Here is a 17,959-nt window from a genome sequence, read left to right on the forward strand (position 1 = left end):
TTGCGTGGGTTTCCTCCGGGTGCTCCGGTTTCCTCCACAGTCCAAAGATGTGCAGGTTAGGTTGATTGGCTATGATAAATTGACCCTTAGTGTTAGGGGGATTAAATACGTGGGGTTACGGGGATAGGGTGGGATATGTGTTGGTGTAGGGGTTACGGGGAATCGGGTGGGATATGTGTCGGTGCAGGCTCGATGGGCCGAAATGGCCTCTATCTGCACTGTGGGGTTTCTGTGATTTCTGTGATTCTGTGATTGCCTCACCAGCACTACCCTCACTTCTGGCACAGTACAAAGCCACCTCAAGTCGATACTCTGTGCCAGTGTCATAAGCAAAGCAACTGTATCTGCATTAATTAATTAATAATTTCATTTACTTTGCTTCCAATTTCCACCCTTCCCTCACCTTCGAGTAGTCCATCTCCGACTCTTCCCTTCCTCGACTTCTGTCTCCATTTCTGGAGATAGGCTATCGACCAACATCCACTATAAGCCACTGACTCCCACAGCTACCTTGACTACACTTCCTCCCATCCCGCTTCCAGTAAGGACCCTATTCCATTGTCTCAGTTTGTCCGTCGCATCTGTTCCGACGATGCCACCTTCCAAACTAGTGCTTCCAGTATGTCTTCCTCTTTCCTCAACCGAGGATTCCCCTCTACTGTGGTTGACAGGGCCCTCGACCATGTCCATTCCATTTCCCACATTTCTGCTCACCCCCCTTCCCCTCCCTCCCAGAACCCCAAAGGGTTCCCCTTGTCCTCTCCTTTCACCCCACCAGCCTCCACATTCAATGGATCATCCTCTGCCATCTTCAGTGTGATCCCACCACCAAACACATCTTTCCTTCCCCTCCCAGCATTCCGAAGGGACCGTTCCCTCAGCGACACCCTGGTCCACTCTTCAATCACCCCCCAACACCCTCTCCCCTTCCCACAGCAAGCACAGGAGAAGCAACACCTGCCATTTTACCTTCCCCCTTTCCAGGGCCCCAAACATTCCTTCCAGATGAAATAGCGATTTACTTTGTACTTCTTGCAATTTAGTATACTGTATTCGCTGCTCACGATGCACTCTCCCCTGGGGAGACCAAATGCAGATTGGGTGACCACTTTGTGGAACATCTCAGTTCAGTCTGCAAGCGTGACCCCGAGCTTCCTGTCACCTATCACTTAATTCTCCACTTCTCTGTGTCCTCGGCCTCTTACACTGTTCCAACAAAGCTCAACATCAGCTTGAGGAACAGCACCTCATCTTTCGATTAGGCACTTTACAGCCTTCTGGACTCCATCGAATTCAACAATTTCAGATTATAACCTCTGCCCCTTTTTCCCCCCAGACGCAGCTGTTGATGATTCTGCTATTCCCATTTACACCTCTTCTAGACCCATTTTTTTTGTTTACTTGTCCCATTACCATCTCCTTTTGCTTTGTACAATCATACCTTTTGTCATTTAATCTCTCCTGCCTTCCACCCTAACACAGACCTTCCCTTTTGTTCTGTCCTCCCCTCTCACCTTTCCCTGCCTCTGCACTTGCTTAAAACCTGTTCCATCTCCAGCTTTTTCCAGTTCTGATGAAAGGTCATTGACCTGAAACGCTAACTCCGTTTGTCTCCACAGATGCTGCCTGACCTGCTGAGTATTTCCAGCATTTTGTTTTTATTTAATAAATATCAGCTTGAGTCAGAAGATGGTGGGTTCAAGCCTCACTCCAGGACTTGAGCATATGATCCAGGCTGATTCATCAGTGCTGCATTGTCAGGGGTGCCACATTTTGAGAGGAATTACCCTTCACAGGAAACATTAAACCAAGGCCATCTACAAGATGCACTGCAGCAATTCGTCAAGGCTTCTTCAGCAGCACCTCCCAAACCCACAACCTCTTCCACTTAGAAGGACAAGGGCAGCAGGCACATGGGAACACCATCACCTGCAAGTGCCCCTCCAAGTTACACACCATCCTAGCTTGGAAGTATATCGCCGTTCCTTCATTGTTGCTGGGTCAAAATCCTGGAACTCCCTCTGTAGCAGCACTGTGGGAGTGCCTTCAACACACTGACTGCTGTTCAAGGCGGCAGCTCACCACCACCTTCTCAAGGGCAACTAGGGATGGGCAATAAATGCTGGCCTTGCTCACGATGCCCACATCCCATGAACCAATAAAAAAAAAAAGGCCCCATGTGCCTGTTCTAATATTTCAGGTAGAAGTTAAAGATTGGCCCAGTAATTCCGGGCACAACGCGTGAGTACGGACGGGGGTACTCACGCGTGTGCCCGGAGGAATTGCTGGTTTTCAGCATGCACAGCGCATGCGCTGAAAACCGGCATTTCCTGTCCTCTGACCCAAGGGGTTAAGAGGCAGAGCGCGCGCGACTGCACAGGCAGCGCGTGCGCAGTGAAATTCCTTCCCCCCACCCCCCCAGAGTTGCGCGCGTGTAAAGGCCTCCGGTCTTTATGCGTGGAAAAACCAGATGTGTGTTTAGTTTTTCAGGTAAGTGGGCTTTTAGTACAATGTAGAATTTTTTTTTCCACAGGTTTGTTATTTTTAAAGAATTTACAGGATAGTAAGTTTAGTTTTAGACCCTATTTTTAAAAAATTTATTTTTTTCAAAAAATTGATTAATTGTTTAAAACATTTTTAAAAACTTATTTATAGTTAATATAATCAGTGGGATGTTTTTTAAAATTTTATTTAAAGTTAAAGTAGTGTTTTGGCAGCCCATACTTTGAGTTTGACAACTCTTACTGTCAAACTCATGAATGAGTTTCCCCTCCCCTGATTGGCTGCACAGTGCTCACCTGATCCCAGCCGGCACATCGCACGAACTATGCCGCTGGATCAGGTAAGTACAGCGTGCCGACAGCGGAACCGGGCCTGTGACAGGAAATGCAAGTAGGCCCGGGCTTCAGATGTCGGCGCGCAGGGTGAGTGCACATCGGGGGCTTGCACGTGCGGCAAGCCCCCGATCCTAATTTCAGGGCCATTATGTCAGGGAATTCTTGATGCATCCTGGCCAACAATCTACCTTCAATCAACCACAACTGAAAACAAATGAATTGGTCATTTATCTCATTGCTGTTTGTGGGATCAGGCTGTGCACAAATTGACTGCACATTGGTCCACTTATCAATAATCGTTGCACTTCAAAAATATTTATTTCAATATGCAAGGCTCTGAGATATTTCTGAGAGTTATGCTAAGCCACTATAAAAATGCAAATCTTTCCTTCATCATAGCTCTGCCAATAAAGTCAGGGCTTTCATTAGCAGCAGCACTGCTACAAAGACTTTTAATTTTTCACACTTATAACTGGTTCTATAGCTGATAAAACAGAAATCACAGAAAACCCATCAATATGTATTTGATCATAGGTAGTTTACATAAATGTATGCACATCCTGTTTACTTTTCAGTCAGTCAGTTAGCCTTAATGGGAGAACAATATCCATGCTTGTAGTTTTGAGTAGTACCTGACTGTTTGACTTGTCATCACCTTGTTTATTGCATCATCATACATGTTTGATGCAGATCCTGTGAAAAAGAGAAACAAAGATGTACACACAAAGCAAGATGTGAAAACCCATTTCACAAGTGTAACCTTAATTTTGGGGTTTCCATTCAAATGTTTTATTACAAAACAGCAATAAATATATTTAAAAGGATAAATTAATTTTCCAACATCCACTACAGGTATAAATATTTCACTGAACACCCATTAACTCATCAACTAGATTTAAGCTTGAAGTTGACTAATAAAATTGACTGTGCATGCAAATTTCAATCTTATTACTTACTGTTTTTATTTATACTTGTTTTTACTTTTTTGCTTTTATATTATATGCTTGTATTGTGGGAGTGAGTGGGGAGTAAGCATTCCATTGTACTAGTTAAATATGGCAATAAAATGATCTTGAATCTTGAATCTCGATGCTCATTTCCGATTGTAATTTCATTGTAGTACACAGTCAGGCTTGGATCATTGTGGCATCCTCAGCCCATTCTCCAACTCAACTAGGCATAATCTCATTAGGGATTGCCCCCTCATCCATGTCAGTTCTTGCACAGTCTCACTGCCTCTTTAATGCAATGATGCCTGCAATCATACATAGCCAAAATTTCCTGACCTTACAAATTCACATGTCAGGTTAATTCAGATGTGTCCAGGACCAAATTGACACAAGACAGCAATATTTTGTACCCCATTTATATTACAACACTGTACCATTTACAAGCCAATCTACATGGCTCGAAAGGCGTGCTTGCTTCTCATTGGGGCCATCAATTCACTCCACCAATGGATGTACTGACCAAAAAGGAAGGTAATATTGTTTGTTATATAAGCCATCTTCTGACATTGGAGAAAGTCTTTGGTCTGTATTTCTAAATAGCCCTCTCCTCCACCTAGTGCCACCTTCCATTCCAACACTTCCTGCGCATGGCCTCCAATATCTGATCAGCAATTCTGGTATTTTGAGTGGAAGCAATGTTAAAAACAAAAGACAGCACATCTTTAAGTGAAACCAACAGCCCTTTTAACAGTTGCTGGTACAGAATAACCTGCCTTCAATTCTCTCTCAGCACCTCATGCACCATGCGCTGTGAATGATCTAAATGATCTCACCTTGCATTATGGACCACTACACCAGAACTAAATTACAAGCCTCATGGTATCCTTTTACAAGAAAAAAAATCAATATACCACAAAATATAAATCTTACCAGACTCAGATTGCGGGGCTGGTGAAAGGCTGCAGTAAAATAAAAAATTGTTAAAGCAAGGAGTTTTCTCCATAAAGTTGAAAAGAATTGTTAATTTTTAGTGTATAGCTTTTAAAAAAAAAACTGTAGTAAATCCAATAATATTTATATATAAAAAGATATCAACTTAACCTTTCATGTCCCTTTCTTTTCTTTTCCTTTCCTTTGTGTAACATTTTTGTCAGAGGATTCATCTTATTTGCACTGTTGGTGTAAAAAATTGACATACCATCAAGTCTACATCGTTTAAACCTGAATATGTTTTTAAATGGGTAGCACATTAGATTAGATTTTCTAATCGGTGTAAACTCATTTGTTTTTTTGTTTTTTTTGAGTGAAACTGAACAGAACAGGTGTTGGTAATGGTTCTGTTGCTGCCATTTACAGCTCCTCTAGACCCAGCTTTTGTTTATTTACTTTTGTCATTTAATCTCTCCTGCCTTCCACCCTATCACAGACCTTCCCCTTTGTTCTTTCCCATCAGCCGGTTTCCTTAAAGGTACCGTGGCCAACTTTCTTTTGACATTTGCGTTGTCAGTGTTCTACAGCATTGAGGTGCTGCAAACAACAACTTGTACGATAGCAAAATACTGCGGATGCTGGAAATCCGAAACAACAACAGAAAACGCTGGAAAAACTCAGCAGGCCAGGCAACATCCGTGGAGAGAGAAACAGAGTTAACGTTTCAGGTCGAAACCCTTCTTCAGAACAACTTGTATTCATATAGTGCCTTTAACGTACTAAAACATCCCAAGGCACTGCCCAGCAGTATTAGAAGATAAAAAATTTGACACTAAGCCACATAAGGAGAAAGTAGGGCAGGTCAAAGAGGTAGGTTTAAGGAGCGTCTTAAAAAGAGGAGAGAGGGGTAGAGAGGCGGAGAGGTTTAGGCAGGGAATTCCAGAGCTTAGGGCCTAGGCAACAGAAGGCATGGCCACCAATGGTTGAGCGATTATAATCAGGGATGCTCAAGAGGGCAGAATTAGAGGACTGCAGATATCTCGGGGGGGGGGGGTGGGGGGGGTTCTGGGACTGAAGGAGATTACAGAGATAGGGAGGGGCGAGGCCATGGAGGGATTTGAAAACAAGGATGAGAATTTTGAAATCGAGGTGCTGCTTAACCAAGAGCCAATGTAGGTCAGCGAGTACAGGGGTGATGGGAGAATGGGACTTGGTGCAAGTTAGGACATGGGTCGCCGAGTTTTGGATGACCTCGTTTATGTAGGGATGTGGGAGGCCAGCCAGGAGTGCACTGGAATAGTCAAGTCTAGCGGTAACAAAGGCATGGATGAGGGTTTCAGCAGCGGATGAGCTGAGGCAAGGGCGGAGACGGGCGATATTATGGAGGTGGAAATAGGCGGTCTTAGTTATGCTGCGGATATGTGGTCGGAAGCTCATTTCAGGATCAAATATGACACCAAGGTTGCGAACAGTGTGGTTCAGCCTCAGACAGATGCTAGGGAGAGGAATGGAGTCAGTGGCTAGGGAACGGAGTTTGTGGTGGGGACCGAAAATATTGTCTTTGGTCTTCCCAATATTTAATTGGAGAAAATTTCAGCTCATCCAGAACTGTATGTTGGACAAGCAGTCTGACAATCTAGAGACCGTGGAGAGGTCGAGAGAAGAGGTAGTGAGGTAGAGCTGGGTGTCGTCAGCGTACATGTGGAAACTGATGCTGTGTTTTTGGATGATGTCGCCAAGGGGCAACATGCAGATGAGAAATAGGAGAGGGCCAAGGATAGATCCTTGGGGGACACCAGAGTTAACGATGCGGGAGCGGGAAGAGAAGCCATTGCAGGTGATTCTCTGGCTACGATTAGATAGATAAGAATGGAACCAGGCAAGTGCAGTCCCACCCAGCTGGACGATGGTGAAGAGGAGTTGGAGAATGATCGTGTGGTCAACCATATCAAAGGCTGCAGACATGTCAAGGAGGATGAGGAGGGATATTTACCTCTGTCACAGTCACAAAGGATGTCATTTGTGACTTTGACGAGAGCCGTTTCGGTACTGTGGCAAGGGCGGAACCTGATTGGAGGGATTCAAACATGGAATTGTGGGAAAGATGGGCACAGATTTGGGAGGCGACAACAGGTTCAAGGACTTTGGAGAGGAAAGGGAGGTTGGAGATGGGGCGGTAGTTTGCAAGGACAGAGGGGTCAAGGGTTGTTTTTTTGAGGAAAGGGGTGATGACGGCAGATTTGAGGGAGAGGGGGACAGTACCTGAGGAGAGAGAACCGTTAACAATGTCAGCTGACATGGGAGCCAGAAAAGGAAGTTGGGTGGTCAGCAGTTTGGTGCGAATAGGGTCGAGAGAGCAGAAGGTGGGCCAGATGAGCGTGGAGAGATCATGAGGGGAGATCGCAGAGAAACTGGAGGAAGATGTGAGTTCAGGGCAGGGGGGAGACTTGGAGAAAGTTTGGCCTGGTGGGTTAGGGGAAGGAAGGGAAGTGGCAGAGGCAGCTGAATGGATGGTCTCAATCTTAGAGACAAAGAAGTCCATAAGCTCCTCACACTTGTTATTGGAGGCAAGGGTCAAGGAGACAGGGGAGAGGGGTTTAAGAAGACCGTTAGCAGTAGAGAATAGGAGCCGGGGTTTATCTTTGCATTACAGAATGATTCTGGAATAGTGAGCAATTTTGGCAGATGAGAACAGGACCTGATAATGCTTTATGTGGTCCAGCCAGATCTTGCGGTGAATGGCTAAACCAGTTGTCCGCCATATCCATTCAAGTCTGCGTCCCTTGGAATTAAGAGAGTCATACCAGGGGGAACGGCCAGGGTGAGAGAGTAATGGTTTTAATAGGGACTAGGACATCAAAGGTGGTGGTGAGAGTGTGGTTGAGCAGATCAGTAGCAGCAGAGATGTCATGGTGAATGGAGGGCCAAAAGCTGGACAGTTGGGATTTCATAAGTGCAGTTGTAAGAGTTGGGAGAGAGTTTTTTCCAGGGGCAGACACAGAAGGAAGTAGGGTTGGGGGGGGGGGGGGGGGGGGTGGAAGGGGGATATGGGTGGAGAGCGATATGAGGAAGTGGTCAGAGATGACCTTATCTGCGATTGACACGTTGGGAGTAGCGAGGCTATGAGAGATGGCAAGGTCGAGGGTGTTGCCGTGAATATGTGTTGGGGAGTTTACATGGAGGGAGAGATTAAGGGAGGATAGGAGGCTAGTGAACTCGGAGGAGAGAGAGTATGATGAATTGAGATGGAGGTTGAAATCAGCGAGGATGAGAAGTCATTCGGTGTAGAGCCTGAGGGAGGAGAGCAGTGAAGATATCTCAGTAATAATTTTTTTTTAATGGTACTTGGGAGGGCGGTAGAGAACAAGCACTGCAGAGGGGTGCAGGGCTGCACCCAGGCTCTCCCATGACTCCCTTCATATGCTTATGGAGGGAGTCACAGCACGCAGGGAGGTCCTCTTCCCTTCCCATGGGTGGAAGAAACCTCCCCAGGAGATCAACACAGCCTGGTTGCACATTGCAGAGGAGGGCACAAGCAGGGATGTGGTCAAGAGGACCTGGGTGAAGTGCTGCAAACCTTTCAATGATCTCAGATGATCACGAAACGTTAGTACAAAGCCACTCAACCTCCTCCTGCTGTGCCTCTCATCACATCCTCATCATTCTGCCTTCCCTACCTTACTCCTGCACATCCTTACTCACACCAACTTACCTTGCACCTCCACCCATCCCTCTCTATCTACATCATCATATCCCCCATCTCACTAGCCACCCCTCACACTCACCCTCATCCTAGTCCAATCATACCAACTAACAACACACAAGGGTAGGCACTTGGGTGTTTTATGCAATGTTCATGTAAAGCTTCTGTTAATGTGGTGTCAAACATTGAAACCTTTATTTTCAACGCTTTGCATTCTTGGACAGATTTGTGTGCACCTTTGGAAGTGGCTTAGTGAGTTGCAGTGAATGGTGAGACATAACGGTACCCCCCGCAATGGTGATGAGTGTGAAAGGAATGGCTGCCGCATTGTAGGGAAGCTTTATGGTGTTGGTGTGGGGTGGTGCCAACCTGATGCATTATGTGGCAGCCAGGGCGTACAGCATCAAGTGAAGTAAATCTGGCCATGATGAGGCCATCCCTGGCCTCCCGGGCAGCAATGTGGTCAGGTGATAATGCCCTCTGTCCTGTGCAGCATCAGGTGATTGCGGAGAAGGTTGGTGGTGGTGTTGTTGGTGCTGCTGGTGTACCTGGTGCTACTGGTGTTGGGGCTGATCATGGTGGGATTCTAAGGACCAAGATGAGAGAGTATAAAGGGCACCCATGTTGATGGAATAGATTGCAGGTGAAGTAGAGATGACAGAAGCGATCGGTCAATGGTGAGAGAGGTAATTAAGTCAGACTGGATAGAGACTTGCATAAAGACTTGCAGCATGGTGAATCACTTGTGGAAATGTAGTGAGGAAGAGTTTGTGGCTGACGGAAGATATCTCTGTAAGGTGAGAGTTTTACTCTACATTTGAAGCTGTCAACTCAACAGCTGATTCAATGCCACTGAACTCCTGCTTCAGCTTGACAAACGTGGTCCACGACCAGCATGGACCCCGTGGGCGAGCTGTCAAATGCAGGTGGCGAGCGGAAATTCATTCTTAAGTGGTTCTAAACAGGCCACTAATTGCCTGAATTGGGTCCCCCGCTGTGTGTCGAGTCTGCTCAGCGCCGACAGTCCAGACATCGGGGAAAGGCGTGTGGTGGCGGGTTCACAACGGGGTCCCAACCCGCTAGGGAAAAAAAAACTTTCCCACCCGACCCACCAGGGAATAAAAACACTTTCCCACCTGACCCGCAACCGATCGCGCCCGCTGACCCCCTGCAAAATCCAGCCCATAAACTTTTCTCTCTACTGGTGGCATATGCTGCAGCTGTATTATGAAGGTGCAATATAAATTAGTTCAACTATTTTCAGCATCATGAAGCTTCTCAATATGTGGATATTCTTGTCCACCCCACACATATATTAGAGATGAGGTGTGACTGGTGTCAAACATAATTGGCCACAAGTTTATAATTTTTGCATCTGGCACATTGGCAATCTGGATCTTCTAGTGACATCAAGGAAAATTTGCGGTCAGCAAATTAAAGTCCCGTATATAATTTGGAAGTGTCTGTGCACGTGTCTATGAAGTTGCTTTAAAGGTGCAATTAGATTGTCGGATCTCAGGAGAACAAAGGGGGTAAGAGGAGATCTGACAGAAATAGTGGTGGAAGCAGAATTAATAGTTTTTCAAAGGAAAGTGGATAAATGAAAAAGAAAAAAGTTAAAACGGTATGGAGAATGGGTAGGGGAATGGAACTAAACGGACAGATCTTCGAGATGGGAAAGGTATATTGGGCAGGAAGGTCCTCCTTCTGTGCTGTAAAATTCCATGCGATTCTGTGACTCTAGAACTATGGAATTTACTCTGGAAAATGAATGCTTTCAAGAACTGCGAAGTTGGGCTTCATTTAACACTATTTAAGGGAGAAATCCATTTAAAAGATTCAGAACAGCAGAACATAGCCCTTTGAATTTCTCACTAGGGTTCGAAGCTCCAAGATTTTAAAACTTACTGTAGGTGTCATTGCACAGTATTTTTGGCTAATTTTATGTTCAACAAGATGGGGGAGTTGGGAAATGTCAGCATCAAGTACACCTAGGCTAGATATAGCAGAAAAGGAGCTCTACTTAAATATGTTGTTGCCTCCCAAATCTGTGCCCATCTTTCCCACAACTCCATGCTTGAATCTCTCCAATCAGGGTTTCTGCCCCTATCACAGCACTGCAACAACCCTAATAAAAGCCACAAATTACATCCTCTGTGACTGTGATGTGCTATTTCTCCTGGTCTTTCTTGACCTCTCTGCAGCCTTTGACAAGGCTGAGCACACCATACTCCTCCAACACTGTCCTCCATTATCCAGCTCAGTGGGACTGCCTTCACTTGGTTCCACTATCCAATTGTAGCCAGAGCATCTCCAGAAATAGCTTCTCTTCATACTCCTGCACCGTTACCTCTGGAGCCGCACAAGGAATAGAAAGAAAGAATGTGCATATCATCAGGGCTACTGATCTATAGTGACTGACAGTGTCAAATTCTATTTTAATTAAATGGTAATCAGATTTTCCCTGGATCTTTGGGGGGCTGATTCCATAATTCTGTCCATTATTCTGTGAAAACTGTAAAAGAGTGGATATATAGATAGATAGATATAATATGCATACACACATACAGCATTGCACAAAGTCAGAGAATATGGGGGTAGAAATTAATTTAGGTTTGTTTTTGAGACTGAAATAGGTGATGCACTGAGAGTACATGCCAGAAGCTGGAGGGCTGAGGCTCATCCCAAATTTGGCTTCAGGCCTCATCAGCATATTTCTGCAGAGCTGCAGACACCAATTTTGCATCCAGAGGCACCTCACTGGTTTGTGCACGACGGATTTGGGCTGGCTGTCTCGCCAGCAGCGATCCTCAGCTAATTTCTAGGGGGGGGGAGGAAAACAAGAGAGTGGGCTAGCATGGGCCATATAAAAGCAAGTTTAAAAGAAAAAAACTTACCTTTTTGGCAGCAGACTCTAGTGGTCCATAAAGGGACTGAAGCATCTCCTAAAACTGAGGAGTGTGCCCAGTGCATGCTCCACTCAGTCCTATCAAATTTCCAGGAGAGGTCCTGAAACAGGCATTTGCAAGGGGGCTGAAGCCTGTTTTGAGCAGCCACCTAATATGGTGTTAGATGTATTTAGGTGTCCTTGGGGCACGAGACACAGCACTGAGAAATTGGTGCTTTTTGCCACCATTCCACGCTAGAAAAATGGGCGTTTTTTTTCTCTCCCCTTTTCTGTCTCGGTCTGCCTTTCACTTTTCTGCTCGTTTCCCCAATTTTTTATGCTTGCCTCTTTGTCTTATCTTCTTTCCTTTTCTATGGGAGGTTTTGGGTGATATGGCATGGTGGGAAAAGGAGCCATCAATATCTGCATTCGGGTTGGTGGGCGTAGGAAAAATGTGTCGCTCAATGAGTCCCTTCCCATCCTCTCATGTTTCCCGGTTATGATCGTGTTCCCAACCCTTTCATCTTTCCACCAGTCCTTTTCCTTCCTACCACACTCACTCCAATCACTACATCTAGCTCTTTCATTTTGAGCTATCCGTTCGACTCCTGTATTGTCCCCTCTGTCTCTGCTTCCGCTAAAAAAAATTAAGCATACACTTACAGGAACATATAATAAAATCATGACCACTAGTTATAACAGTTTTCACAGAATTTGATTCTAAAAATACCAGTGTATATCTTATAATATCACGTAATAAAAACAGTATTTGACGGTCACTGTAAATCGGTGGTCCTATAATCCCTAGTTCAAAATACACGGCATAACACATCTGCTGTTATAAAATAGTATATGGGGATCTACAAGTATAATAAAAGAATCTCAATGATATTGCACACACTTTCTATCTGTTACACTTTGGTGTTTGCTGCAACCATCACATTTACAGCTGACTGGCTGATATTCAAATCTGTCCCATCTAACTTCAAATTTCTTCCCCGATTTATTACATGCAAAGTTTTTAATTTTGATGGGCTTGTATGCAAATTTCATTTAAAGATGAACAAATAATTTGACCAAAGAAGGAAATATGCCAATTAGTACAATCTCTTCTTAAATGTTATACATTTCTTTCCCCTTGCCATAAAAAGCGACCCCCATAAACAGAACAATAAAGAGCTACTCGCCCTTATTATGTGTATAGATTTATTAATGTGACTATGGTATGTGCGGAAAAGAATTATTTATCAACTTGCAGTAAGAGACCTCCTCAGACAGTGAAGCACTGTTAAAGTATTTAGTAGGTAAGGAAAATGTTTTATTTTACAGGAATCAGTAAAAAAACATTTCCTTCACTGTCTGAGGAGGTCTCTTACAAACATCATTCCAAGGCTTCTCAATGGAGATAGGAAACCCTCCTCCATTTCCACACCCCACCAACCCCTTTGCATCAGTACAACCTCTGACTTGCAATAGGCAACTGGACAGGAGTGCTCCTAGTACATTTGAAATTTTTTTTTTTTTTTTTTAGAAAATATTTATCTAATTAAAATCAATAGTAATAAGCAGAGTGAACGAGTATTTAAAATGATTGTTTGCGGTTGTATAAGTGTTATTACTATAAATGTTCATAAAATACTGTAATATACGTTCATATGTTTTTTTTTTTTAAATACCTAGAGCGGAAGGAATGGGAAGAGTGGTTCTCCAATTGAATAAGTGAATAATGATCATTGTACCTGAATAGAAACGATGGAGCAATAAAGCTCAAACTAATCCTACATCAATTAAAATATTACACAAGAACATTGTTCTTGAAGACAAATTTTTGCAAAGGAGGCATAATGACAACTTGCAAAAGATTTTGCTCGAGTTATATAGTCTATTGAACCTTGATCACCGACCTGTTCTTTTTCTCCAATTCTTTTTTCGTATCCATTGTTTCACAGAGTTGTCCACAGTCTAAATTTATTCATGCAAGGAAAAGGAGTAAAGATCCAATAGAATATGCAGTTTAAAACAAATTATTTTTGTCTTAGCTTTTATCAACTTAAATCCTAATCATTTCACAACACAAAATTTCTCATTAAAATGCAAGTTATGAGAGTACAGCCTACATTATAATAAAGAACATAACTTTAAAAAAAATACATCTCAACCCTCCCATTATAAAGAACGCTTGATCATGTTACAGGTAGACTATCCTTTATCCGAAAACCTCGGGACCAGCCGAGTTTCGGATAAAGGAGAATTTCGGATTTCGGAAGGTGGGTCGGCGGGGGGTCGTGCGCACGACTTACGCTGACGCTCAGCGTAAGTCAGTCGGGGTCGGCGGGGGTCGGGGCCGGGGGGGTCCGCGGGGGGGTCGGCGGTTGTCGGGGCTGGCGGGGCCCGCGGGGGGGGTCGGCGGTTGTCGGGGCCGGCGGGGTCCGCGGGGGGGTCGGCGGTTGTCGGGGCCGGCGGGGTCGGCGGTTGTCGGGGCCGGCGGGGGGGTCGGCGGTTGTCGGGGTCCGCGGGGGGGTCGGCGGTTGTCGGGGCCGGCGGGGTTCGCGGGGGGGTCGGCGGTTGTCGGGGCTGGCGGGGTTCGCGGGGGGGTCGGCGGTTGTCGGGGCTGGCGGGGTCGGCGGTTGTCTGGGCCGGCGGGGTCCGCGGGGGGGTCGGCGGGGGGTCGTGCGCACGACTTACCCTTTATCCGAACTTCCGAAACCGGAACCCTCTAAAAACCGAAGGTTTTTTCGTTCGTACGCACGACTTACGCTGAACGAAAAAACCTTCGGTTTTTAGAGGGTTTCGGTTTTCGGAAGTCCGGATAAAGGGTAGTCTACCTGTATTAACTTATGATAAATTTTACTTTCAGAAGGAGTTGTCCGAATGACTGCAATTACATTTGATCTTTGATCACTTTTCATTATAGACATTAAATCTTGATCACCTCAGAATATATTAACCAAAAAAAGGAAATGTACGCTTTAGAAACTGCACAGGTCAGAACTTCTATGACTGAATAGGAATAGTGCATGGCTATGCTATACATGCTTCATGTATACACTTAGCCAGGCTGAACGGTTAAGGAACTTCATTAAGAGTTCTCTAACAGAATTTAGCTACATCTAGATTATCAATCCAATAATTATTCAAATGAGCTCTCAAGCTCAATGTCACAAACTCACCCGCAGCGTGGGAGGGGGAATGATAGCTCAACAGGCCTGCACTACTTTAGCCTAATCCTTAAAGCAAAGTTGTTGTTGGTGGTATTTTTGGCAATGAGCATTTAACTGCTACTGAATTCAACATCTTTCATAGCTTTTAGATTGTGCATTTTTGCCATGGCTTTCAGTTCACCAGGCAAGACAGTCCTAAAGTCTTGGCAATTACTCCTGCATTATAAATGGCAGCCAACAAAGCTGAGATGATGGAAATCCCTTTGGCTGTTACCATTGTAGGATATGGATTTGTTGAGGAGAATTATTTTATATGGACACATTGGCCCAGATATTGCGTTGAGAATAATGGTGAGGCTAACAGCGTTCACCGTTATTATGGAGTAAATTGGATAGCAACTTCCGAAGTACACACGTGCAGTTAAATGCAGAAATCCAAAAGTTACGGTCCGAGTTACCCTGCTACTCCACAGGCTGCGCTATAACAGTATCCCGCCGATAGACTCAGCATTGAAATCCATGTAAGGGCGTGAAGTTGCTGTACTTACCCACTAGTTCCCCTCTAAACACACCAGAAAAAGTTAGGACTGATGCATTCAGGTGCAAGTGAGTTTTTAACGGCATGATAAGACATAAGTACTGCCAAACAACCTCTCTGGCACTGAAAGTTTAATTTTACAAGTGTGGAGTTTCATTCCTTCAGAATTTAATTAGTATTGAAGATTCAAAGTTAAAAGAAAACTTTGTCTGTCTTTTTTATCTCTGTCTTAATCCCATCCGTCTTTCCCTCTCTTCATTTTGCTTTCTGTACATAATTTAAATCTAATTTATACTTCCTGGTTTAGACTCTGCATGTCTCAATGAGGATTCTTCAATCTGATTGGTTGAAGAGCCACACTACACATGCCACAGATCCCCTGTAGAGAGCGCCGCGCTGGATCAGACGCCCAACGACAGCAAGTTTCCATTCAAAAGCCCGCAAAAAGTCTGCAGGCTGTTATCAGCGTAGGTTCAACAACACCTCTGGCAGTATACTTGCTCCCATCAATACCCAAGAACCTGCCTTCATAGCCCACAACACTCCTGCCTGGTTTATCAACCCTCGAGACTTATGACTTCCAATACCAAATGTGTCTGGCTAACCTGTCTCTTCCCCTCTGACTATGTCATGGGCTACTCAGTGTAGGATTTTAGTTACATAATCTTGTCATACTGTTCCCATCTCTCTGAATTACTGCACATCTTAAATTTTTAGTATTTAGATAAATTGTATTCAGGCTCTTGCATAAGATTAAGTAAATAATAGTCAGGGGGGGGCCCTTTGTTGGCACCCCTAATTCACTGTAGAGGAAGTGTTCGAGCTCTTTTGTGATAATATAGGATTAGTAATTTTTCTGAGTGTAAAGAAGCAAAATAATACCATCAGTTTTCACAGTGTACATTCTTGGATGAGGGAAAAATAAGTGTTCATCTATGCAAAATGAAATGTTAAAATTGGTATTTTTATCAAACTATTTCTTTCATCGCCAGAGGTAATGGTGCAGGAAGAGAAGCCACTGCAAGTGATTCTCTGGCTATGACTGGATAGATAAGAATGGATGATGGAAGAGAGGCATTAGAGGAGGATGATGTGGTCGACTGTGTCAAAGGGTGCAGACAGGCCGAGAAGGGCTAGTTTACCATGGTCACAGTCACATAGGATTTTATTTGTGACTTCGATAAGGGCCATTTCAGTGCTTTGGCAGGGGCAGAAACCTGATTGGAGGGGTTCAAACATGGAGTACCAGGAAAGATGGGCACGGATTTAGGAGGCAACAACACGTTCAAGGACTTGGGAGAGGAAAGGGAGGTTGGAGAAGGGGCTTGTAGTTTGCGAGGACAGAACGGTCAAGGGTGTTTTTTTTGAAGAGAGGTTTGAAGGGGAGGGGAGGGGTAATAGTACCCGAGGAGAGGAAACCGTTAACAATATCAGCTAACATGGAGGCCAGGAAGGGAAGTTGGGTGGTCAGTAGTTTAGTGGGAATAGGGTCGAGAGAGCAGGAGGTGGTTCTCATTGACAAGATGAGCTTGGAGAGGGCATGAGGCGATAGGAGGAAAACTAGAGAAAGATGCAAGTTCAAAGCTAGGGCAGGGGTGGAAACCTTGGGGAAGTTTGGTTTGGTGGGCTAGGGGAAGGAGAGAATGATTTAGACTCAGAAATTGGAAGTATGGTGTTGAAATTTACAGATGATACCAAATTGTGGGGGTTTGCTAATGATGTGGAAGACTGCCTCAAAATACAGGAAGAGACAAATAGGCTTGCAGAGTGAAAGAAAGACAGACTTGCATTTATATAGCATCTTTCATGACCACCGGACGTCCCAAAGCGCATTACAGCCAATGAAGTACTTATGAAGTGGAGTCACTGTTGTAATGTAGGAAATGCGGCAGCCAATTTGCACACAGCAAGCTCCTACAATCGGCAATGTGATAATGACCAGATAATCTGTTTCAGTGATGTTGATTAGGGATAGATATTGGCCAGGACACCGGGGGTAACTCCCCTGCTCTTCTTCTGAAATAGTGCCATGGGATCTTTTACGTTCACCTGAGAGCGCAGACGGGGCCTCGGTTTAACGTCTCATCTGAAAGATGGCACGCTCGACAGTACAGCACTCCCTCAGTACTGCACTGGATTGTCAGTCTAGATTTGTGTGCTCAAGTCTCTGGAGTGCGACTTGAACCCACAACCTTCTGACCCAGAGGCAAGGGTGCTACCAACACTGAGCCATAGCTGACACCGAGCGGGTGGATAAATGCAAATGAAATTCAATATAGCAAAGTGTGAGGGGGTTCATTTTGGTTGGAGGAATAAAGGAGGCCACTTAGTCCATGGAAGGTAAGAAACTAAATGGAGCAGATGAGCAAAATATTTGGGTATACAGATACATAAATTGCTAAAAGCTGATTAGGCCATAAAGAATGCAAACAAAGTACTGCGGTTCATTCTAGAGGAATAGAATAAAAAATCATGCAGATAAGGTTAAATTAATGTGGAACCTTGGTTAGACCAAACTTGTAGTACGGTGCAAAGATCCCATACTACAAAAAGATTAAGGGGTTTGATAGAGTGGGCACATAAAAACTGTTTCCACTTGTGTGAGTCCAGAGTAAGGATCATAAATGTAAAATAGCCACTACCAGATCAAATAAAGAATGTAGGAGTAGTTTCTTTACACAAATAGTTGAACTTGCTGTCACATGGAGTGGCTGAACCATATAGCATTGACACATTTAAGGGAAGGCTTGATGCATGCATGAGGGAGAAGTGTATAGAGGGATATGGGGGCACTGTGGAAAGAGGCTTGTGTGGAGTTTAAACACTGGCATAGATTAGTTGGGCCGAATTGTCTGTTTCTGTGCTGTCGAATCTATGTACTATGTAATTAAATCAGTTGGCCCATATGAACCAATCCTAAACCAGATGTAAAAAATAACAAACAAAACAACAT

The 17,959-nt window shown here is 44.5% G+C and overlaps 1 protein-coding gene across 8 annotated transcripts in view; it reads right to left on the reverse strand.

Annotated features, from left to right (window-relative positions):
- LOC147122081 (uncharacterized) overlaps positions 1-17,959 on the reverse strand; it is a 144,749-nt gene that overhangs the window by 47,316 nt on the left and 79,474 nt on the right. For all 8 annotated transcript variants that reach the window (XM_085982815.1, XM_085982814.1, XM_085982813.1 and 5 more), the window contains 4 exons: positions 13,212-13,269; positions 4,889-4,960; positions 4,718-4,746; positions 3,470-3,530 (listed from right to left, as the gene is read on the reverse strand). In XM_085982815.1, the coding sequence (XP_085838941.1) occupies positions 3,470-3,530; positions 4,718-4,746; positions 4,889-4,960; positions 13,212-13,269 (220 nt within the window). The remainder of the gene's footprint in view (positions 1-3,469; positions 3,531-4,717; positions 4,747-4,888; positions 4,961-13,211; positions 13,270-17,959) is intronic.

The sequence above is a fragment of the Somniosus microcephalus genome, chromosome 3 (assembly GCF_052327205.1).
Source record: "Somniosus microcephalus isolate GS21.2 chromosome 3, FLI_Smic_1.0, whole genome shotgun sequence".
NCBI classification, from domain to species: Eukaryota; Metazoa; Chordata; class Chondrichthyes; order Squaliformes; family Somniosidae; genus Somniosus; species Somniosus microcephalus.